The sequence below is a fragment of the Macaca nemestrina genome, chromosome 3 (assembly GCF_043159975.1).
Source record: "Macaca nemestrina isolate mMacNem1 chromosome 3, mMacNem.hap1, whole genome shotgun sequence".
Lineage (NCBI taxonomy): Eukaryota > Metazoa > Chordata > Mammalia > Primates > Cercopithecidae > Macaca > Macaca nemestrina.
Genome location: NC_092127.1, coordinates 21,508,298 through 21,532,662, shown reverse-complemented (window position 1 = coordinate 21,532,662; position 24,365 = coordinate 21,508,298). Strand labels below are relative to the sequence as shown.

Here is a 24,365-nt window from a genome sequence, read left to right as displayed (position 1 = left end):
TTTTCTCTTCCCTTCTTGTTTTTACCAGTTTTTCCTTTTGTTAACATGTATGTGCACGCTATTTTACTAGTCTTTTAGCTGTTACCCCAGAAATGATAAGATATAGCTATAATTTTATGTTTCTTAATTCTTCCAAAATTGTAAAACATTTAAGTGTATTAACCTTCTGAACTCTTATATTATAATTTTCATAAATTTCAGTTCTACATATTATTTCAAATTTTATTATATGTTACAATTATTTTTTGACACAATGTGTATTCCCTTATATGTAATCACACATAACCTTTTCTATTGTGATTCATTCCTTCCTGCAGTTTCATGTTTCCAAATTTTTTATTTTTTCTATTTACCTAAAGTATGTATTTCTTTAACTGCAGACCTGATAGCAGTGAATAACCTCAGATTTCATGTCTGAAAACACCCTAATTTTATCTTTATTTTGACGAATATTTCCTGTAAGTGTAGAATTCAGGGATAGGAGTTATTTTTTTAAGCACACACAAAATATTGTTCCATTGTCTGGAGAGAAAAAAAAATGGCAGACAAGAGGCAGAACTTGCAGCTCCCTCTCAGACAGACAGAGCAGCATGTGGAGACTCACACCATGAACTTTTGCTCCAAGAACTGCCACAGGAACACACCAGGAAAGCCAAGAGAATCCACAGACCGCTTGAAAGAAGTAGCTTGCCACTTCAGGCAAGCTGAAAAACTGTGAATGTCCAAAGTGTGAAAGGGGGAACATCCACCCCTTAACATGCATCATCACTGGGGAAACTGAAGGTCCAGAACATGGGAGAAGGATCTGGAATTGAGATAAATTTAGAGAGCCAAGTGAAATATAGGAGTAGAGGAAGCAGTGGGATGAGTACTAGGTGCACTTTTGGTCTCCAGAAAAGTCATTTCTGACTTTGTCTCACAGAGGTCCTTGGGGAGGACTTTGAGTGGAATTGGGGAAAGACCACATGGAGAAGGAAACTTCCAGCTTAACTTTGTAACAATTTCAATGGAACACAAATTTTCCTGGACAGAACTTGGGGCTGGGGGGTAAACAGGAAGTGCAGATACAAGCACAGAGGCTGCAGCAAGTGGGGAGGTGTGAAACCCAAGTGCTCTGCTTGCTTTCTCAGAGGGGAGGCTTGTAGCCTGGGGCAAGTTTTCAGCCCTGCTCACAGATTGCCTGGAAATAAATTCAGTGCTGTTTAGGGGTAGGGGACAGCACTACAAGAACTGCTGAAAAGAGCTCTAAATCTTGAAACAAATCCCTGAAAGACACCAAAATAGAATATCCTTAAAGCATAAATCTCACAAGACCTATAAAATAATAGTGCAATGGAAAAAGAAAAAACAAGGTATTCGGGCAACAACTAGCACAATAAATAGAACAGTACCTCACATCTCAAAACTAAAATTGAATGTAAATGATCTAAATGCTCCACTTAAAAGATTTGGAATAGCAGAATGGATAAGAATTCACCAACCAAGTATCTGCTGTCTTCAAGAGACTCACCAAACACATAAGGACTCACATAAATTTAAGGTAAAGGGGTGGAGAAACATATTCCATGGAAATGGACACCAAAAGCAAGCAGGAATAGCTATTTTTATATCAGATAAAACAAATTTAAAGCAAAAATAGTTTAAAAAGACAGAGGGACACTATATAATGATAAAAGGACTACTCCAACAAGACAATTTCACAATCCTAAATATATATACACCTAATACTGGAGCTCTCAAATTTATTAAAAAATTACTAATATACTTAAGAAATGAGAAAGATAGCAACACAATAATAGTGGGGGACTTCAATACCCCATGACAGCAGTAGACAGGTCATAAAGACAGAAAGTCAACAAATAATGGACTTAAACTATACCCTAGGACAAATGGACTTAACAGATATTTACAGAACATTCTACCCAACAACTGAAGAATATACATTCTATTCATCAGTATATGGAACATTTTTCAAGAAAGACAATACGATAGGCAACAAAACAAGCCTCAGTAAGTTTACAAAATTATATCAAGTACTTTCTCAGATCACAGTGGAATAAAATTGGAAATCTACTCCAAAAGAAATCCTCAAAACCATGGAAATACATGGAAATTAAATAACCTGCTCTTGAATGATTATTGGGTCAACAATGAAATCAAGATAGAAATTTTAAAAGTCTTCGAACTTAACAATATTAGTGACACAACTGATTAAAACCTCTGGGACATGGCAAAAGTGGTGCTACGAGGAAACTTCATAGCATTAAATGCCTACATCAAAAAGTCTGAAAGAGCAAAAATGGACAATCTAAGGTCACAACTCAAGGAACTAGAGAAACAAGAACAAACCAAACCCAAACCCAGCAGAAGGAAAAAAATGGCAAAGATCAGAGCAGAACTCAATGAAATTGAGACAAACAAACAACAAACAATACAAAAGATAAATGAAACCAAAAGTTGGTTCTTTGAAAAAATAAACAACATTGATAAATAGACCATCAGTGAGATTAACCAAGAAAAGAAGAGAGATCCAAATAAGTTTCATCCAAAGAAATGAAACAGAAGATATTACAACTAATACCACAGAAATACAAAAAAAAAAAAATTATTTGAGGCTGCTATGAACACCTTTACACACAAACTGGAAAACTTAGAGGAGATGGATAAATTCCTGGAAATATACAAATCTCCTAGATTAAACCAAAAAGAAATAGAAACTCTGAATGGACCAATAACAAGCAGTGAGATTGAAATGGTATTTTTTTTTTTAATGTCAACAAAAAAAGTCCAAGACCACATGGATTCACAACTGAATTCTATCAGGCATTCAAAGAAGATTTGGTACCAAGTCTACTGACACTATTTCAAAAGATAGAGAAAGATGGAATCCTCCTTAAATCATTCTATGAAGCCAATATCACCTTACTATCAAAACCAGGAAACGACATAACAACAACAACAAAAAAGAAAACTACAGACCAATATCTCTGATGAACATAGATGCAAAAACCCTCAACAAAATACTAGCTAACAGAATCCAATGGCATATCAGAAAGATAATCTACCATGATCAAGTGGGTTTCATATCAGGGATGCAGTGATGGTTTATCATATGCAAGTCAATAAATATAATATACCACATAACAGATTTAAAAACAAAAATCACATGATCATCTAAATAGATGCAGAAAAAGCATTTGACAAAATCCAGCATCCTTTATGATTAAAACCCTCAGCAAAATTGGCATAGAAGGATCATACCTTAAGGTAATAAAAGCCATCTATGACAATCCCACAGTCAACATTATACTTTACAAGGAAAATTGAAAGCATTCCCCCCTGAGAACTGGAATAAGAAAAGGATGCCCATTTTCACCACTCTTATTCAACATAGTACTAGAAGTCCTAACCAGAGCAATCTGACAAAAGAAATAAATAAAGGACATCCAAATCAGTAAAGAGGAAGTCAAACTGTCACTGTTTCCCAATGATATGACTGAATACCTACAAAAGTCTACAGACTCATTTAAAAAGTTCATAGAACTGATAAACGAATTCAGTAAAGTTTCAGGATACAAAATTAATGTACACAAATCAGTAGCTCTGCCATACACCAACAGCAACCAAGCTGAGAATCAAATCAAGAACTCAGCCCCTTTTACAACAGCTGCAAAAAATAAAATAAAATACTTAGAAATACACTTAACCAGGAGGTGAAAGACCTCTACAAGGAAAACTACAACACACTGCTGAAAGAAATAATAGATATCATAAGCAAATTGAAACACATATTATGCTCATGCATGGGTAGAATCAATACTGTGAAAATGACGATACTGCCAAAAGCAATCTACAAATTCAATACAATTCCCATAAAAACGGCACCATCATTCTTCACAAACTAGAAAAAACAATCCTAAAATTCACATGGAACCCACGAAAAGCTCACACAGCCAAAGCAAAACTAAGCAAAAAGAACAATTCTGGAGGCATCATATTACCTGACTTCAAACTAGACTATACGGTTATAGTCATCAAAACCACAAGGTCCTGGCATAAAAACAGACACATACACCAATGGAACAGAATAAAGAACAGAAATAAAGGCAAATACTTACAGCCAACTGATCTTCGACAAAGCAAATGAAAACATAAAATGGGGAAAGGACACCCTATTCAACAAACGGTGCTGGAATAATTGGCAAGCCACATGTAGCAGAATGAAACTGAATCCTTATCTCTCACCTTATACAAAAACCAATTCAAGATGGATCAAAGACTTAAATCTAAGACCTGAAAGCATAAAATTCTGGAAGACAACATTGGAAAAACCCTTCTAGACATTGGCTTAGACAAAGGTTTCACGACCAAAAACCCAAAAGAAAATGCAACAAAAACAAAGATAAATAGATGGCACTTAATTAAACTAAAAAGCTTCTGCACAGCAAAAGAAATCATCAGCAGAATAAACAGCCCACAGAGTGGGAGAAAATCTTCACAAACGATGCATCCAACAAAGGACTAAATATTCAGAATCCACAGGGAACTCAAACAAATCAGCAACAAAAAAAAACAAACAATCCCTTCAAAAAGCGAGCTAAGGACATGAATAGACAATTCTCAAAAGAAAATATACAAATGGCCAACAAACATAAAAAAGTGGTCAACATTACTAATTACCAGGGAAATGCAAAAAACCACAATGCGATGCCACCTTACTCCTGTAAGGATGGCCATAATCAAAAAATCAAAAATAATAGATGTTAGCGTGGATGTAGTGAAAAGGGAACACTTTTACACTGCTGGTGGAAATGTAAACTAGTACAACCACCAGGGAAAACAGTATGGAGATTCCTTAACAAACTAAAAGTATATCTACCATTTGATCCAGCAATCCCACTACTGGGTACCTACCCAGAGGAAAATAAGTCTTTATACAAAAAAGATACTTGCACATGCATGTTTACAGCAGCACAATTTGCAATTGCGAAAATATGGAACCAGCCTAAATGCCCATCAATCGATGAGTGTATAAAGAAAATGTGGTACATATGTATATCATGGTATACTACTCAGCCATAAATAGAAATGAAATAATAGCATTCACAGAAACCTGGATGGAGTTGGAGACCATAATTCTAAGTGAAATAACTCAGGAATTGAAAACCAAATCTCATATTTTCTCACTCATAAGTGAAAGCTAAGCTATGAGGACACAAAGTCATAAAAATGGTACAACGGACTTTGGAGACTCATAGGAAAAGGTGTGAGGGGTGAGGAATAAAAGACTACACATTGGGTGCAGTGTACACTGCTTGGGTGCACCAAAATCTCAGAAATCACTACTAAAGAACTTATACATGTAACCAAACACCACCTGTTTCTCCAAAACCTACTGAAATTTTAAAAAATACCAAAAAATTCGTATGTGATCATCTGGAAAAGTATTTTTGATCTAAGAATAAAAATGCAATAGCATGTCTAATATAATTCTAGTTATGTAACACCAAGAGTTTATATATGTGTATATCTGATGAATGTATGTATTTGCATGTAAAATATCTGAATCAACAACAAAATATTGTTCCATTGTCCACTAGCTTCTATTATTTTGATTAAAAAGAGATTTATCATTCTCATTATTGCTTCTTAGAAGGAAATGTGTCACGTCACTTCATTTCTGTCCTAGGAGATTTATAATTTTCTCTTTGTGCTTCTCAGCAGCTTTTCTACATTTATACTCCCTGAAGTTGACTAGGGTTTTAAAACTATGGTGTGCTATCTTTAATCAGCTTTGGAAAATTCCCAGCTATTATCTTTTTGAATACTCTTCGGCCATTTTTCTCCATCTTTTTTTTTCTGGGACTCCCATTATACACGTATTAAACTTTTTCCATGTGATTCATGTTTCTTATGCTGTCTGATTTGTTAAAATTTTTACCTCTGTGCTATTTGGATGCTTTCTATCATGCTGTCAGCTTACTGATCATGACTTCTGAAATGCACATTCTGATAGTCAGATACCGTATTTTCAGTTCTAAAATGTCCATTTCATTTTATACATTGTAATTATCTAGTAAAAAATCCATCCTTTCATTAATCGTGTCTCTCCTCCTATTTTCTTGAACATATTAATCACACTTAAAATCCTTATATGTTAATGCTATTGTCTGGATCATTTATGGATCTACAATTATCGACCTCTTTTATTGCTGTTTATTGGTCATATGTTCATGCTTACTGACCTTTTTAGGTTTTGTTTTGGTTTTGGTTTAGCACCAGAAATTGTTTTCAAAGGACTTTACAGGCTTTAGATGTTATCTTTCACCAGGGTGAATGCCCCCATTTTCAAGTTTGGCCAAGAGAGTGAAAGTATGATCACCTCAATTCAAGTACAGACAGTACAGACTGCAGTGGGTATTGTTTTACAGTTTTAGTAAGCCTCATTTATGCTTTGTCTCTCTTTCTAGGTCATGGATTTCTTAAGATTTTGAGAATAAGGATAGTTGGTCTTAGTCTTCTCAAATCTAAAAGACTACTAAAGATCCACCTTTTTTCCTGTAGCACTTCCTAACCTGCTGTTTAATTTTCCAGTCCTAGATGGCTTCAAAAATGTCTTGAGGGCGATACAAGCCTACCCATGAAGGCAGACCCAGATCCTTTTCTCTACTGAGTTTTTATTTAATGTCTGGGACTTTAGAAATTATTATCTAATTTTTGTTTTTTTTTTGGAGATGGGGTCTCCCTCTGTTTCCCAGGCTGGTCTCAAACTCCTGGGCTCACGCAACCCTCCCACCTCTGCCTCCCAAAGTGCTGGGATTACAGGCTTGAGTCACCATGTTTGGCCTATTTTTTAAAGCTTTTTGGTGTAGCACCCTAACATTTCACGCAGATCTGAATGTTATGCAGTAAAGTTTATTTTTATCATGATCTTTTTTTTCAAAATAGAGATAGTGAATTTTCTACATTAAATATAAATTTATTTAAAGAGAACAATTAAATAATTGTTTCAAAAATGTACAGGTGGTGAAAAGTGTAAAGATGATAGGTCAATGACTAAAATTGTGTTCACTGCTCTAGAGGGCATTCTGTGAGAGCACAGATTTTTAATGCAGCATTGTGCGATTAGAAAATATATACTAATTCTTTTTGTTTGTTCCATAGCAACTTTTCACTAAGGTTATCTAGTATAAACCAGCATATCCCATTTTATTCTAGGGAAGTATAATAGTAATAGTATTTGATGTTGACTTGATGCTAGAGAATCATAACCAAAGAAAATGTTGCATGTTACAAATAAAATTGAAAAAGTGTTTCTCTGTTTTTGATCTCTGTGAGTCAAGTAACGATTTCTTAGATGACTATTCTAATATTTTCTCAGGGAAGACATTATAATTCACAACATGTATGTCCCTTCCATAGTTCTACCTTAAGGTAAAAGCATCCTAAAAGAACAGTATATTCGGTGATATAGCTAGTTGTTTTACTTAAATGTATAATTAGCATATCTTTTCTTTAGTCACCTGATGTTATAATTTGATCCAATCAAATGAAAAACATGAATAAAATGTTGATCCTGTTTTCTTCACAAAGACTTTAACTTTCTGGTAGATTTACAGAGGGAGACATCAATTACAGATTAAATATCACATTGATTACAAAAAGAACAAATTATTCTATAAAACAAATGAATTATCCTTTGAATTAAAATTCTACAGCCACTAAGTCATTTTAGGTAAGATCTATTTAGTGATTTTACATTATTAAATTTTATCAGAATCACACAGTTTACCTTTGATTGATAAAACTCGAAGTGTGTATCTTGGAACTTTGGTGGAAAATATCTTCTTCCAAAGAGATGTGCCAATACTAACATTAGCTTTTCCATAACGTCTTGAGAAAAATGTTTTGAGCCTATACAAAACAAAGTGTCTTCTTGTAAATATGAAAGGGTATAATCCTATTTTTTCATGTTTAAATGGAATGTCATATTACATTTAATTTCATGGAAACTAAAAATCTATGACAAATATAGCAATTGAAGAATTACCATATATCTGCTAATGGTTTTTATCTGTGCCTTCTTTTTCATCCTTGCTACCTATACCCTAATTTAGATCCTAATCATCCCACACAAATTGCCTTATTTCCTTACCTAGATTTCCTCACTTTAGTCTATCTTCATGATTTTAAGAACACCATACAGATTTAGTGTTTAAATGTAAAAATCAAAGGATTTTAATAAAAAATGTATTAAATAAAATGTATTTAAAAATTTACTCAATATGGATAAAATTGTGGTATTTTTAGGGGAAAATATGATTCTAAATTACACTATTAATATAATGTCAGCTCTTTAGGTATACTATACAATAATATTCAAAGAAAATATGATTGGAAGAAAATATTCACAAATATTAATAGTGATTATCTGTGGATAGTGTAACTATGAGTAATTTTTTCTTTTTAACTTAATGCTTTCCTATATCCTTTTCCTATGATGAATATATATTATATTTAATTAGAAGAAAATATTTTCTAAAAATTGTATATTATTTAATATGTTATTAATCCTGGCGGCAAGGAATCACTGAAGTTAATACTGTCGAGGTGTTGACATTGTAAATACATGCCATAAAATATGGCTGACTATCATTTAATATATATTAGTAGGTATTTACTTTATCAACTGAAGAGCTATAAATTATATACATGTTAATTGTATTTTCTTTACTAAAAATATTCCTGAAGTGTTGGTTGTCTACAAATCTGTTGCTATTTTTGGACTCTCTCTCTCTACATATATATATAAAATCTCAAGCTTACCTTTACTGGTTGGCTGACAGAGATCATGGAAAAGGCCATTTACAAGAAAACTGACAAAAACAAGATTAGAAGGTTCATGGTAATGCAAATGTGATACAAGTCCAGCAAACCCCATTGGATTACCTTCTTGATCTAAATATCCCTAAAGAACAAAAAACAATTTATTAGTTTGACTCAAGTTACCTCATAATAAGTAACTTATTAAGTATCAGTTTAAAATAGTATTTAATGCCAATATAAGAAATATTTATAACTATTACTGGGCCCAACTTTTATAATTATACCATTTATAAGTAATGTCAATCATTGGATAGAACCTTCTAAAAGCTACAATTAGTTCAGCATGGTAAGAAATCTAGATAGTAGTAATGCTATTCCCCCTGCCCCAAAAAAAGTGCAGTAATGCATACCTCTTTCACCAAGAACTGCAAAGAAAACAAGAAGTAAAGTTTTAACATGTCCATGACTCTGGGTTGCTTGAAGGACAGCAATGAATGCTTTAGCACTGATAGCACCTTTAAAGAAAAGAGTACTTTTAGACACACAATGTTAAGTGTTACAAAATACATTTGAAAATGATAATAAATAATAGATCAATATCTATTATACCACACAGACATTAGAAATGCATCAGATAAAATTTGATTTCATACTATTTTATACTGTTACATGGCAACTTCTTTTTTTAACAAAATAGAGCACATAAACTGAATTGTCAGAAATGAAACATATTGCCAAAGAGTCTGATTATGAAAGCCATTTCAGTTCAGGAGCTGATAGCTTTTAAATTGTTCTAGAAGTAAAAAGATATATTATCCCATGTTCTGCAGTATTATTACAAAAAATCATGTAACTAGGTTGATTTCAACCAATGTTATAAAAATGTTGCTTGCTCTCCAGCATAAAACTGCATTAAAGTACATATATCTTTCAACTTCCCACTAAAATGTCCATGAAATTCCAAAAAAAAAGAAATCCCAGTATCGCCAAAATGGAAACTTAGCTGTCTTTAGGCCTGAGGGTTTATAGAACCTAGAAAGAATCTCTACTTACTATAAGGCTAATGGTCTAGGAGGAGGGAGGGAAGGAAAAAAGGAAAAAAGGAAAAAAGGAAGGAGGGAAGGAAGGAAGGAAGGAAGGAAGGAAGGAAGGAAGGAAGGAAGGAAGGAAGGAAGGAAAGGAAGGCAGGCAGGCAGGCAGGCAGAGAGGGAAAGAAGGAGAGAAGGGAAGAGGAAGGGAAGAGAGAGAAAAGGAAGAAGAGAGAAAGGGAGAAAGAGTGGAAGGGTGGAAGAAGGGAGTGCACTTTCCATCTCCTTACTGTGGGATGATAGTTTCTGAGGGCACCATATATGGCATATTTGCAACCTCTTCTCTCTCATATGCCACTTTTAGTCAGAGATGGAAAGAGTCAGAAAACAGCATAGTAAGGGATCAGGGTTTCATGGTGGTTCACTATAACCACAGAAGTACAGACCTCATATTAAAGTCATACTAAGATGATAAGAATCCTGATGGCATTGCATACTATAGTTTATTGTGACTAATGTCGTCCAGATAATCAATGTGTAATAAGACTAGCAGAAGTAGAACATGACCTTTCAATTCAGAAAACTACATAGATGAAGATCTGCTAAACACTGATATTTGGGCCAAAAACTATTCATCCAGCTCATATTTGAAAGAGTATTTGATTAGTATGTAGGTGGATAGAGTGAATCCAGAAGAAATTTCATACATCCTATTGCTTGGCAAACCATCAGATTTGGATAGATGTATCCAAAGTGATAAAATAGAAAAACCCACAATAGACCAATTCTTCTTAAGAAAAATTTATCATCTTCTTAAAATTATGGTCATGCTATAAATATTTATTGAATGTCCACATTAGAAAATCAGACAAACAAACATTATTGTCCTTGGAGTGCTTATATTCTAGTGGGAAATATAGATAAAATATATAAAAACATGATAGAGATAGGAAGATAGAAAGACAGATGATAGGTAGATAGATGATTGATAGATGTAGATAGATGGATAGAAAGATAAATGATAGAATGATACATGATAGAAAGTTAGATAGCAGATAGAAGATGGATGATAGATAGATAGATAGATAGATAGATAGATAGATAGATAGATAGATAGATAGATAGAGATAGGTAGGTAGAGGTAGGTAGATGGATAGAAATATAGATGATAAACATAAAGATAGATCAATGTAGATAGATACATAGATAATTTGATACTATATAGGAACTGATGAGAAGTCTATTTAACTGAATAAGGAACACTGCCAATGCAGCAGACAGGGGAAACATTTACAGTTTAGAAGGCATGGTGAGGGTAGGCTTCACTATGTAATGTTACAGTAAAGAATTTAATGTAGTAAGAGAGTGAGGCCATGTATATGTCTCAGGGAAGATCTTAGAAGGAGAAGAAACAGTAAGAGCCATGGTCCTCAGACCGGAATGTGTCTGAGGTGCTCATGAGGCGGGTAGCTGGCCATGTGGGAGAGAAGAAGAAGTGACCTCTGCAAGCTGGTAAGAGATCATATACTATAGGACCTCATAGACTGTGACAAGGACATCTTTTCCTCTAAAGAAAAGATCTGACATATGAAAATTGTTTTCTATATGCAGCAAAAAAAAAAAAAGTTGTCTTGAAAAATTATTTGTATGCCCTCTCTCACCACTCTTATTGAACATAGTATTGAAAGTTCTGGCCAGGGCAATCAGGCAAGAGAAAGAAATAAACGATATTCAAAGAGGAAGACAGGAACTCAAATTGTCTTTGTTTGCAGATGACATGATCCTATATCTAGAAAACCCCATCATCTCAACCCAAAAGCTTCTTAAGCTGATAAGCAACTTCAGCAAAATCTCAGCATACAAAATCAATGTGCAAAAATCACAAGCATTTTACTATAAATCAACAACAAACAAGCAGAGAGCCAAATCACAAATGAACTCCCCTTCACAATTGCTACAAACAGAATATAATACCTAGGAATACAGCTAACAAGGGAAGTGAAGGACCTTTTCAAGAACTACAATCCACTTCTCAAGGATATCAGAGAGGACACAAACAAATGAAAAAACATTTCATGCTCATGGATAGAAAGAATCAATATTGTGAAAATGGCCATACTGCCCAGAGTAATTTACAGATTCCGTGCTATTCCCATTAAACTACCAGTGACATTCTACACAGAATTAGAAAGAAAACTATTTTAAAATTCATAGTGGAACCAAAAAAGAGCCCATACAGCCAAGACAATCCTAAGCAAAAAGAACAAAGCTGGAGGAATCATGCTACCCAACTTCTATCTTTAATACAAGGCTACAGTAACCAAAACAGCATGGTACTGGTACCAAAACAGACACATAGACCATTGGAACAGAATAGAGAACTCAGAAACAAGACCACACATCTACAACTATCTGATCTTTGGCAAAAACAAGCAATGCGGAAAGGTTTCCTATTTAATAAACGATGATGGAAGACCTGGCTAGCCATACGCAGAAAATTGAACTGGACCCTGTCCTTACACTTTATACAAAAATTAACTCAAGATGGATTAAAGACTTAAAGGTAAACCCCAAAACTATAAAAATTCTAGAAGACAACCTAACTAATACTATTCAGGACACAGGCATGGGCAAATATTTCATGATTGATGTGGTTTGGCTGTGTACCCACCCAAATCTCATCTTGAATTATAACTCCCACAATTCCCACATGTCATGGAAGGAACTCAGTGGGAGGTAATTGAATCATGGGGGCAAATCTTGCCCATGCAGTTCTCATAACAGTGAATAAGTCTCATGAAATCTGATGGTTTTAAAAAGAGGAATTCCCCTGCAAAAACTTGCTCTCCCTTTGCCTGCTGCCATCCATTGTAAGACGTGACTTGCTCCTCCTTGCATTCTGACATTTTTATGCGACCTCCTCAGCCATGCGGAACTGTAAGTCCATTAAAACTTTTTTTTTTTTTTTTTTTTTTTGCAAATTTCCCACTCTTGAGTATGTCTTTATCAGCAGCATGAAAACAGACTAACATAGTAAATTGGTACCAATAGAGTGGGGCGCTACTGAAAAGATACCTGAAAATGTGAAAGTGACTTTGGAACTGGGTAACAGGCAGAAATTGAAACAATTTGGAGGCCTTAAAAGAAGACAAAAAATGTGGGAACGTTTGGAACTCCCTACAAACTTCTTGAATGGCTTTGAACAAAATGCTGACAATCATATGGACAATGAAATCCAGGCTGAGGTGATCTCAGATGGAGATGAGGAACTTGCTGGGAACTGGAGCAAAGGTGACTTTTGTTATGTTTTAGAAAAAAGACAGGCAGCATTTTGCCTCTGCCTGAGAGATTTACGGAACTTTGAACTTGAGAGAGATGATTTAGGGTATCTTGCAGAAGAAATTTCTAAGCAGCAAGGCATTCAAGAGGTGACATGGGTGCTGTTAAAGGCATTTGGTTTTATAAGGGAAGCAGAAAATAAAAGTTCAGAAAATTTGCACCCTGACAATGCAATAGAAATGAAAATCCCATTTTCTGAGGAGAAATTCAAGCCAGCTGCAGAAATTTGCACAGGTAATGGGTAGCCAAACATTAATCACCAAGATAATGGGATGTCTCCAGGGCATGTCAGAGACGTTTGTGGCAGTCCCTTTCATCACAGGCCCAGAGATTTAGGGGAAAAAATGGTTTCCTGGGCCAGGCCCAGGGTTCCTCTGCTGTGTACAGTCTAGGAACCTGGTGCCTTGCATCCCAGCTGCTCCAGCTATGACTAAAAGGGGCTAAGGTATAGCTCAGGGTATTGCTTCAGAGAGCGGAAGCCCCAAGCCTTGGCAGCTTACATATGGTGTTGAGCATGAGAGTGCACAGAAGTCAAGAACTGAGGTATGGGAATCTCTGCCCTGACTTCAGAGGATGTATGGAAATGCCTGGATGTCCAGGCAGAAGTTTGCTGCAGGGATGGGGCCCTCGTGGAGAACCTCTGCTGGGGCAGTGCAAAGGGAAAACATGCGGTTAGAGAACCCACAGAGTCCCTACTGGGGCACCACCTATTGGAGCTGTGACCCCCACCCTCCAGACCCCAGAATGACAGATCCACTGACAGCTTGTGCCATGAGCCGAGAAAAGCCACATTCAATGCCAGTCCATGAAGGCAGCCAGGAGGGGCACTATACCATGCAAAGCCATAGGAGTGAAGCTGTCCAAGGCCATGGGAGCCCACCTCTTGCTTCAGTGTGACCTGGATGTGAGACACGGAGTCAAAGGATATCATTTTCGAGCTTTAAGATTTGACTTTCCCATTGGATTTTGGACTTGCTTGGGGCCTGTGGTGCCTTTGATTTGGTCAATTTCTCCCATTTGGAATGGCTGTATGTACCCAGTGCCTGTACCCTTGCTGTATCTAGGAAGTAACTAACTTGCTTTTGATTTTACTGGCTCATAGGTAAAAGGCACTTGCCTTGTCTCAGATGAGACTTTGGACTGTGGAGTTTTTAGTTAATGCTGAAATGAGTTAAGACTCTGGGAGGCTGTTGGAAAGGCATGATTGGTTTTGAAATGTGAGGATATGAGATTTGGGAGAGACCAGGGGTGGATTTGGCTGTGTCCTCACCCAAATCCCATCTTACATTGTAACTCCCACAATTCCCATGTGTCATGACAGGAAACTGGTGAGAGGTAAGTAAAACATGGGGGTGGGTCTTTCCCATGCTGTTCTCGTGATAGTGAATAACTATCATGAGATCTGATGCTTTTAAAAAGAGGAGTTCCCTTGCACAAGCTCTCTCTCTCTTTGCCTGCTGCCATCCATTATAAAACATGACTTGCTCCTCCTTGACTTCTGAAATGATTGTGAGGCCTCCCCAACCATGTGGAACTGTAACTCCATTAAACCTCTTTCTTTTGTAAATTGCCCAGTCTTGGGTATGTCTTTATCAGCAGCATGAACATGGAATAATATAATGATGAAAATGCCCAAAGCAATTCCAACAAAAGCAAAAATTGATAAACGGGATCTAATTACACTAAAGAGCTTCTGCACAGCAAAAGAAACAATCATCAGAGAAAACAGCCTACAGAATGGGAGAAAATTATCCATTCAACAAAGGTCTAATATCCAGAGTCTACAAGGAACTGAAACAAATTTATAAGAAAAAAACAAACAACCCCATTAGATAGTGGGCAAAGGACATGAATGGACACTTCTCAAAAAAAGACATACATGCAGCCAACATATGAAAAAAAACTCAACATCACCACTCATTGGAGAAACGCAAATCAAAACCACAATGAGATACCATCTCACACTAATCAGAATGGCAATTATTAAAAAGTCAAGAAACAATAGATGCTGGTGAGGTTGCAGAGAAATGGGAATGCTTTTACACCGTTGCTGGGAGTGTAAATCAGTTCAATTGCACTGTGGAAGACAGTGTGGAGATTCCTCAAAGAACTAGAGGTAGAAATACCATTTGACCCAGCAATTCCATTACTGGGTATATGCCCAAAGGAATATAAATCATTCCATTATAAAGATATATGCACACATATGTTCACTGGAACACTATTCACAATAGCAAAGACATGGAATCACCCCAAATGCCCATCAACAATAGACTGGATAAAGAAACTGGTACATATACACCACAGACTACTATACAGCCATAAAAAGGAATGAGATCATGTACTTTGTTGGGACATGGATGTAGCTGGAAGCCATCATCCTCAGAAAACAAATGCAGAAACAGAAAACCAAACACCACATGTTCTCACTTGTAAGTGGGAGGTGAACTATGAGAACACATGGACCCAGGGAGGGGAACAACACATACCAGAGCCTGTTGGGGCAGGGAGAGGGAGAGCATCAGGAAAAACAGCTAATGCATGCTAGGCTTAACACTTTGGTGATGGGTTGGTAGGTGCAGCAAACCACCATGGCACATGTTTACGTAACAAACCTGCACATTCTGCACATGTGACTCAGAACTTAAAATACAATAAAATAAGACGATGGAAAAAAAGGAGAAATTATTTGTCATCCTTAATGGATGCCAAATGATGTGACCTCTTTGAGACAAGGCACTACAGTCTACGGTATAGAGACAATATAAATTGACATTGAAAAATACATGATTATGATATATAAGAGTGATGGATGGAGGAGTAAAGAATTTCAGGGGCCAGGTGCAGTGACTCACACCTGTAATCCCAGTACTTTGGGAGGCTAAGGTGGGTGGATCACAAGGTCAGGAGATCAAGACCATCCCAGCCAACATGGTGAAACCCCATCTCTACTAATATACAAAAAATTAGCTAGGTGTGGTAGTGCACACCTGTAGTCCAAGCTACTCAGGAAGCTGAGGCAGGGGAATTGCTTGAACCCAGGAGGGAGAGGTTGCAGTGAGCTGAGATCGCGCCACTGCACTCCAGCCTGGTGACAGAGCAAGACTTTATCTCAAAAAAAAAAAAAAAGAATTTCAGAAAAACAAAAGTCCAGCAGTAGCAGAATTAAAACCCACATTTGCACTTCAGGCCATCAGTGATATGGAAGATAAGTTTCATGTTTTCTCATAAAGAAAAAAACAGGAATGAAGAACAGAAAAGTGGGTTTCAATTTAAAAATTATAGCTTTTCCTGAAAAAAACCACTGAACAATTAACAGAAGCAAATAACAAAGATACAATTCAAGGATCTCCTCCTCATTTGAAAAATACCTGAGCATTGCATAACAATATGAACATACTTAACACTACTGAACTGTACATTTAAAATGGTTAAAGATGGCAAATTTTATGTGCATTTCACCACAATAAATAAAAACCAGAGCACAAAGATTGAAAGTTCTCATATAATAACTAAAACATCAATTTTTAGAGGATCCATAAATCCAGAAAATCCTAGGAAATAAAACATTTGAAATAGAATAAAGCAAAAGATTCATATAATTGCATATACAGAAAAAAAATATCAAGTTAACTGCAAGAGAACAGAAACTGCCATGGTTCCTCTATGTAAAACATTAAATGCCAGAAGGCAATGGAAACAATCTTAGTTTGATTTGATGAATGAAGACAATAATATTCTATCAATATTATGCCCACTTTTAAGAGTCCCATATGTGAGAAGTTTACACATAGGTCTTCTCAAACATGCAAGGCAAAGAAAATGAACCACACTGATAACCATTTAAAAAAAATAAGAAACCTTATTAGAAGATGCACTCCTCTTTAGAGACAGGTAAAAATGAAGAACTCAACAATGGGGAAATTTTGGTCTTAAAAATGATGTATGACTGTTCTGTAAGATCAGCCAACTCATCAAAAGAATTCTAGAAGAATCCTAACTTCAGAAAACAGTATCTGATTTACCTGGGCATGCTAATCACTACACAAAAACAGAAAGAACAGGTATCACTAACAATGCTGGATAAAGACGAGAATCAAATTACGTAATCATGAATTTTAAATCCGTCATTGAGAGACTGGCTACAAAATTTTTATCTGGGCAACATACATCAGGAAATGTTTACAACCATATTTTGAAGTTCGGTTACATACAATGTTACCAGTGTTTAAAAATCAAATACACACCCATGCTTAGAAAACTGAAAAAAAAATGATAATGTGAATGTCTTTGGGAGTGAAACGGGGCACTTTTTTCTTATTTCAACATTCTACATTTCCCAAGTATTCCTAAGTTTGAGTTACTTTTTTATGAAACACTTAAACTTTTTTGTTACAAAATCATAAAAATAAATCTTTCTTTTCTTTCTAAATTGTAGAAAGGAATCTATTAATTGCCTAGAGCTTTTTAAATTCATAGCCAGCACTTAACTACTATAGGTCACTGGATTTCACACCTGAAAATAGTAATCCTGAGTGATTTTCAGTGCTCATCAAGCCACAAATTCCATGTCTGATGGTAGAAACAAACCAAATTGTTATTCTCCCTAGCTACCCCCAATTCTATACTATTCAAGACATTGCAAAACATTAAAGGACTAATGAAACTCAAGGGTGATTGCTACAGACTTCTAAAAGAACAGCAGAGGTGACTAGAGCCAGGCCAGTGATGAAGACTGAACTCAGGCAGGGTCCAGCACGGTACCTTTGCCTTGGCATCCTCTGGATCATCTCCCTTGGAAGCCAGCAGCATGAGTCGCAGGACCAGGGTTATGCTGAGAGGGAACTGTCCTCTCAGCTCAGGAACATTGGATTTTATGAGTTTTCCTATTTTGGGGAATGGAATATCAAAGAAATATACATCTCCCATCAGGTCTTGACCTCTTCTTCCAGCACGGCCAGACATCTGAAAAGAGAACAGAATTACAATGTATAACTTCCCTAAATGCTTCTACTGCCATAGTGTAAGAATGAACCCTTTACTCTGGTTTGGAGTTTGGAAATTGTGCGTATGTCTAACCGTTAAGGAACGGACACTAACATGCAACTACATAGTGCTCAGGAAATTTGCCATGACTGAGATAGATCTAGAAACTGAGACATTTGTCATCATTATGTAAATATTTCAAGCCATTAATTGCAGTAGGCATTTGTATAATATATCCCAAAGAAATAATGATCTACTGAAGAAACAAAGAACACCAGCAAAACAGTGATGTCAAAATCACTTACAGCTGAACTCCAATGTACCCATTTTCTCTCCCTGCCCATCTTCCCCATCTCTCATCCCTTTTCTGCCCTCTCTGACACACAAGTGTGTTGAGTTACAAATCACAAAATAAAATATATGCACAACCAGAATAAATGCATGAGTGAAATAAAATTCAGAAATGCTGCTTGTGAAAAAGCAAGTTATGAATAAAATCTTTACAGAGGTTACATTAACTCTTACTGATTAAGTGCTTAGACTGTGCTAAGGCACTGGGAATATCTGTGCCCATACTGAAACAACCACAAAGTGGAAGATCCAGAATTCAGACCCTGACATTTCCATTCCTAAGTCCATCATCCCAAATATCAAACACCCTAGCTCCAGAGCCCAAAGTAGAAGATTCCCAAAAATGCATTAGAAAAATTCATTCAGAGTACAGCAGTAGCAATAGAACTAAAAAAGAGGGGTTGGTAACATGCTGGAAATTATATAAGGATGTTATATTGGGTAGGAACAAGGGCTATAAGGAGAACAAAAAGTGTTTAGAGATAAAGGGGGTAAGCACGTTGATAAAAACCTGAATGGGGGTGACATATCTAAATTTGAATCTGCTAGCAGAAATAGTTATCAAATGTTTCTGAGCAGGGAAATCATATGAAGATAAACCATATTACTGCAGGATGTGGTAGAATAAAGAGCATGGAGAATCAGGGAAATTGTACTAATAATACAAGGCTAAGAACGTATGAAGAAAGATGGTGGATACAGAAATTGCAAGGCAAAAATCAAATACTGCTATAGGAAAGTAATGAAGTGGGCTTGGTAATAGATTGAGTGTCAGGAGTAAAGCTGAGGGAAGCATTAAAGATAATTCTAGAGTGCAAAATCTTGTGCACAGCAAATGATTGAGTAAAACTTTATCAAGCACCTTTGATGTCTATTTTCCATGAAAATCACTTATTTACTTCTTGCAAATGCTGTGGGAGAGTAATTATTACCCATATTTTGGAGACAGAAAACGAGAATCGGGCAGTTTAGATATCTCATCCAAGGTCACACATCTGGTTAATCACACAATCCCAAATGCAGGTGCTTTCAACTATACCACAACTAAAACTGAAAGCCAGGCAAGGATGAATGCCCAGTTAGGCTACTGTGAATTGTGGTATGTTTATAAACTAAAGGTTCACTTTTTTTACTATGCTATGGCCATATTTCAGCAATACAATAAGCAAGTTTATGCATTTTGAAATACCTGTCTATAATTCAAGGCATCCAGATAGACTGAGTTTTGAGCAAAAACCACAGATTTACAAGGCATGTTGATACCTAAAGCAAGTGTTCCAGTAGCTGTCACCACCTTGAAACAGAATAAAACAATTACTTCATAAAATAGTATTTTAATAGAATGCAAGTATTTCCTGTCATAAAGTTGCTGAAAAACTCTTTGAGCTTCAATGAAGCCACAATGGGAAAGCTAGAGAAACTAGACACATTGGTATTCTTGCTATTTCACAAACACCACAAGTATTCCCAAATGCGCTGTTTGCTTTGCACAGAATATTCTTCTCCAAATATTCATTTGTCTGGCTTCTTCAGCTGTCTGCTCAAATGTCACAGAGGAATCTGTAGCCCACCACATCCAAAATAACCACCCCTACCATCATTATCTATCTCTGTCTCACGTGATTTATCTTCATAGCATTAATGACTACCTCAATAACATTACTTGTTTGTTCACTTGTCTTATACCAGACTCCAAGCAAGATTCATTATTGTATCCGCAGCACCCATAAGAGTACCTGGCAACTGATAGGTGTTCAGTATTTTTTTTTTGAGACAGAGTTTCACTTTTGTCGCCCAAGCTGGAGTGCGATGGCACGATCTCGGCTCACTGCGACCTCCACCTCCCAGGTTCAGGAGATTCTCCCGCCTCAACCTCCCAAGTAGCTGGGATTACAGGCACCCACCACTATGTTCGGCTAATTTTTGTATTTTTAGTAGAGATCGGGTTTCACCATGTTGGCTAGTTTGGTCTTGAACTCCCGACCTCAGTTGATCCACCCACCTTGGCCTCCCAAAATGCTGGGATTACAGGCATGAGCCACTACACCTGGCCAGGTAAATATTTTTAAATGAATAACTAGACAGAAAACTTTTTATGATAGGGAAATAATACTTTTACGAATCCACTTCTGGACAATTACCTATTTTGTCTACTAAAATTTGTTGAGATTATGCCTATGGAAATAACACACCTCAGTAATTTTAAAAAGTTGTCTTTTCCCCTCGAATTGTCATAACTGATCAGAAAAGGAGCAGGACAAACTTAAAAGTTTACTTAGATAATACTCTTTGCATATAATGCTGGGTATTTCTAATCATCTTCTCTTTCTTTTTATATTGATAGTCATACATGCTGTGGTTAGTATTAATGTTTATACAGAGTGATCTTCTTTAATTATTCTGTAACTGAAATCTATATATCTGGGAAATGCAACATATCATTTATTACCTGTTGTTCTCAAGTTTTTTTTTATAACAAAAATGTAGAAAATAATAATACATTTAGAAAATAACTAAAATAAATACCTTTTTAAAAAATGTTCTCTAGAGCAAAGCTGTCACTATTTTCATAGTACTTTCGTGGAGTGATCTCATTAACCTATTAGTAATTGAGCAACTACTATTTAACAGGTACTATTTAAACTATTTGATATGCTGATCAAAATAGGTGTGTCTCTATCAATTGATAATCATGTAGAAAATATTGTATGTGGTGATTAGCCTTTAAAATAAATACATAATTTGTTATTAGTTAAGAGAAAAGCGTAGCAAAGTTGTTAATGCTACATCTTAGGTTGTTTTTCAGGTAATAGGATTGTTAACTATGATGTCAGATTTTCCTCAACATTTAGTTTAAAAGATGCTACCTAGAGTAGCAGAAACAATCTCAATCTCTTTGTCTTTCTCTCTCTCTCTTTTGTGAATGTCATATATGTCATACAAAATTTAATATGAATAATTTTTAAAATTCAGTCTATTTTTGAATATTACTAAAGATCCAAATTTACAAGCAAACTATATAAAGCTCCTTTGTGAATTTATCCAGAAAATCCCTGTGCATTGTCACAGGACACACTGCACAAAACATAACAAGGGTCCAGTCTGAAAGTTATTTTAGTCTTCCTTTTGTCCATTATCACTGATAGGAGAGAGAACATAGATATACTTTACGGTAGAAATATTTGCCAAAGTGTTTGTCTAAGAAATATTTTTATTCTCATGAAAAGAAATAAACTAGGCCTGGTGGAGTGGCTCACACCTATAATCCCAGCACTTTGGGAGGCTGAGGCGGGAGGATCACCTGAGGTCGGGAGTTTGAGACCAGCCTGACTAACATGGAGAAACTCCATCTCTACTAAAAATACAAAATTAGCCGGGCATGGTGGTACATGCCTGTAATCCCTGCTACTCAGGAGGTTCAAAAACAAACAAACAAAAAGAGATAAACTGAGTAGTGCATTTCAATCCCCTCTTCAATTAAATAAGACAGAGGATATGCAGTCTTATCATGACTTTTTTTTTTTTTTTTTTTTTAAGACAAAGTCTTGTTCTTGTCCCCCAGGCTGGAGTGTGATGGCATGATCTCAGCTCACTGCAACCTCTGCCTCCCAGGTTCAAGCGATTCTCCTTCCTCAACCTCCTGAGCAGCTGGGATTACAGGCACCTGCCACCACGCCCGGCTAATTTTTGTATTTTTAGTAGAGGCAGGTTTCACCATGTTGGCCAGGCTGGTCTTGAACTTCTGACCTCAGGTGATCTGCCCGCCTTGGCCTCCCAAAGTGCTAGGATTATAGGTATGACCCATTGTGCCCGGCCAACTTATTTGTTTAAAAGACATTACATGAGAAAAAAAGAAAAATGGTGGTTGTATTCTTTACTTTTCTTGAACATTCAGCTTGAAACAGTCACAATTTCAATTTTTAGAATAAAGAACATTTACCTACCCTAAGAAATCCTTTCCTAAAGAGGATTTCAACTAATTGTTTTTCTTTGAAACTCATAGCACTGTGATGATATCCAATACCCCTTTCTGCCAAGGCTTTCAATTCTTCACCTTTTCTTTCAAATTTTACTCGACCAAATACCTTCTGCAAAGTCTAAAAGAAGCAAGACATTTAGGGATTATGATTTAATTTTAATTATAATTAAAAATGTCTAAATGAAAATAACATGCATACTATGTAATAATTTGGCTAAATGAGGCAACTATTTGAAATTGACTCTACATGAATACAAAGAACATTTTATGGCAGCAACAGTAACTACAAGAAAAATCTTCCCACTTCTTTGGACAGACTATCTTAAACTGTCTTACTCCACTTCTGGGGCAGAAAATTTTGACAAAGTAGCAGATGAAACACCCAGCAGCGGTGAGTGCATGACTGCTCTTGCCTGAGGGTTATCAGTTGGCTATTGGAGCCTTAGGAGTTTTCCCCAACAGAGAGACTTCTCCAAGAAGGCAGAGTAGGTTCCTTACCCTATGTGGTCCGGGAATACCTACTTCCCATTGAAACTGAGCACAAATGGCCTTAAAAATACCCAGGTCTTAAAGAAGAAATACAGTTGTGTCCAGAGATAGATGGACAAAGATAAACACCGCTTATCTTTGTGGGACAAAGAGGGACAAAAAAAAAGCTTCCAAAAGCAAAAGGCTGGTTAGTGGTTACTTCAATTATGTATTCACTCATACAACAGAATATCAAGGATTCATTAAAATGATGATCTAAATACATGGTTATAAAAAATAAGACACCATGAAGCTTACAAAAGAAGGGGCACAATAGAATGAATATGTGTGTGTGTATACGTATATGTATATACACACACACAAAATGTATGTAAGTTTGTATGTGTATAGTCACAGGAAAATGAGATAAAAGGTTGGTCTGGAAGGGCAGTGAGTACTTATGAGTGATGACATTGCTTTTATTATTACTAATTTGTACCTTCAAATTTGTTTACCATAAGCATGAGTAATTTGCATTTTAAAAGGTTTCTGCATACCAGTTTTAGATATTCCAATGCCTCTTTGGTGTTTTGGCTATAATGTAAAAAGCCCCTGATTTTGAGAAATTCTGTGAATATTATTTAAAGTGTATTGGACCACATGCACCCAAATTTTCAAATGAAGCATATGAAATTGAAGTCTAGAATTCAGCCTGTGGAAACAATGTAATAGAAATAATGAAATGGCAGACATTTTCAGAGGTGAACTGTTAACAAGCAAGAAATAATCTACAAATCCTAAGTCTCCTCCACAGGTATCCTCATCTCAGTGTGTGCTACTAGGGAATTTGACCTAGGAGACTCCTCCACAAACCCTGGCTTAGACTATAATGTCCTTTTTTGGATATGCACTGCAAAGCCTTCAAGACTGATATGTAGCTAAAGGAGATTTCTCCTTTGGTAGGGATTGTATTAATTATGTATTATATTATGCATATATCTTATCAAACATTGTCTACAACTAAGAAGCTATGGCTGACAAATGAAATAGTCTGGAGAACGGTAACGTTGTAAGTGCTGACCTCGGTGTCCACTGCTTTTTGATCAGCATATGTGCAGTCCTGTGGGATTTCTAGGTTCTTCTCTAGACACTTCAGCAGATTATCATGTTCAGCCTCATGTATTAGGCTTTGATCCACATTTCTGTTTTTTTTCTGGCCCTTTTCATCTCTGTTCATAAAAATAAAATTTTAATTAATGAAATTGTAAATAATGAATGAAGTAATTAATTGATTTGGCCACCAGAGGATGCCCAAGACTTCCCAAATCAGTCTTCTCACCCAGACTTGAACTGCTGTGCATCTTTATTTTTCTTATTTTATTTTATTT

At 36.0% G+C, this 24,365-nt stretch overlaps 1 protein-coding gene across 2 annotated transcripts in view; it reads right to left on the bottom strand.

Annotated features, from left to right (window-relative positions):
• LOC105466762 (DExD/H-box helicase 60) overlaps positions 1-24,365 on the bottom strand; it is a 97,033-nt gene that overhangs the window by 12,994 nt on the left and 59,674 nt on the right. For both annotated transcript variants that reach the window (XM_071092847.1, XM_071092845.1), the window contains exons 26-32: positions 24,059-24,206; positions 22,475-22,627; positions 19,720-19,824; positions 17,958-18,158; positions 9,237-9,341; positions 8,827-8,968; positions 7,793-7,914 (exon numbers count right to left, since the gene is read on the bottom strand). In XM_071092847.1, coding sequence (XP_070948948.1) covers positions 7,793-7,914; positions 8,827-8,968; positions 9,237-9,341; positions 17,958-18,158; positions 19,720-19,824; positions 22,475-22,627; positions 24,059-24,206 — 976 coding nt within the window. The remainder of the gene's footprint in view (positions 1-7,792; positions 7,915-8,826; positions 8,969-9,236; positions 9,342-17,957; positions 18,159-19,719; positions 19,825-22,474; positions 22,628-24,058; positions 24,207-24,365) is intronic.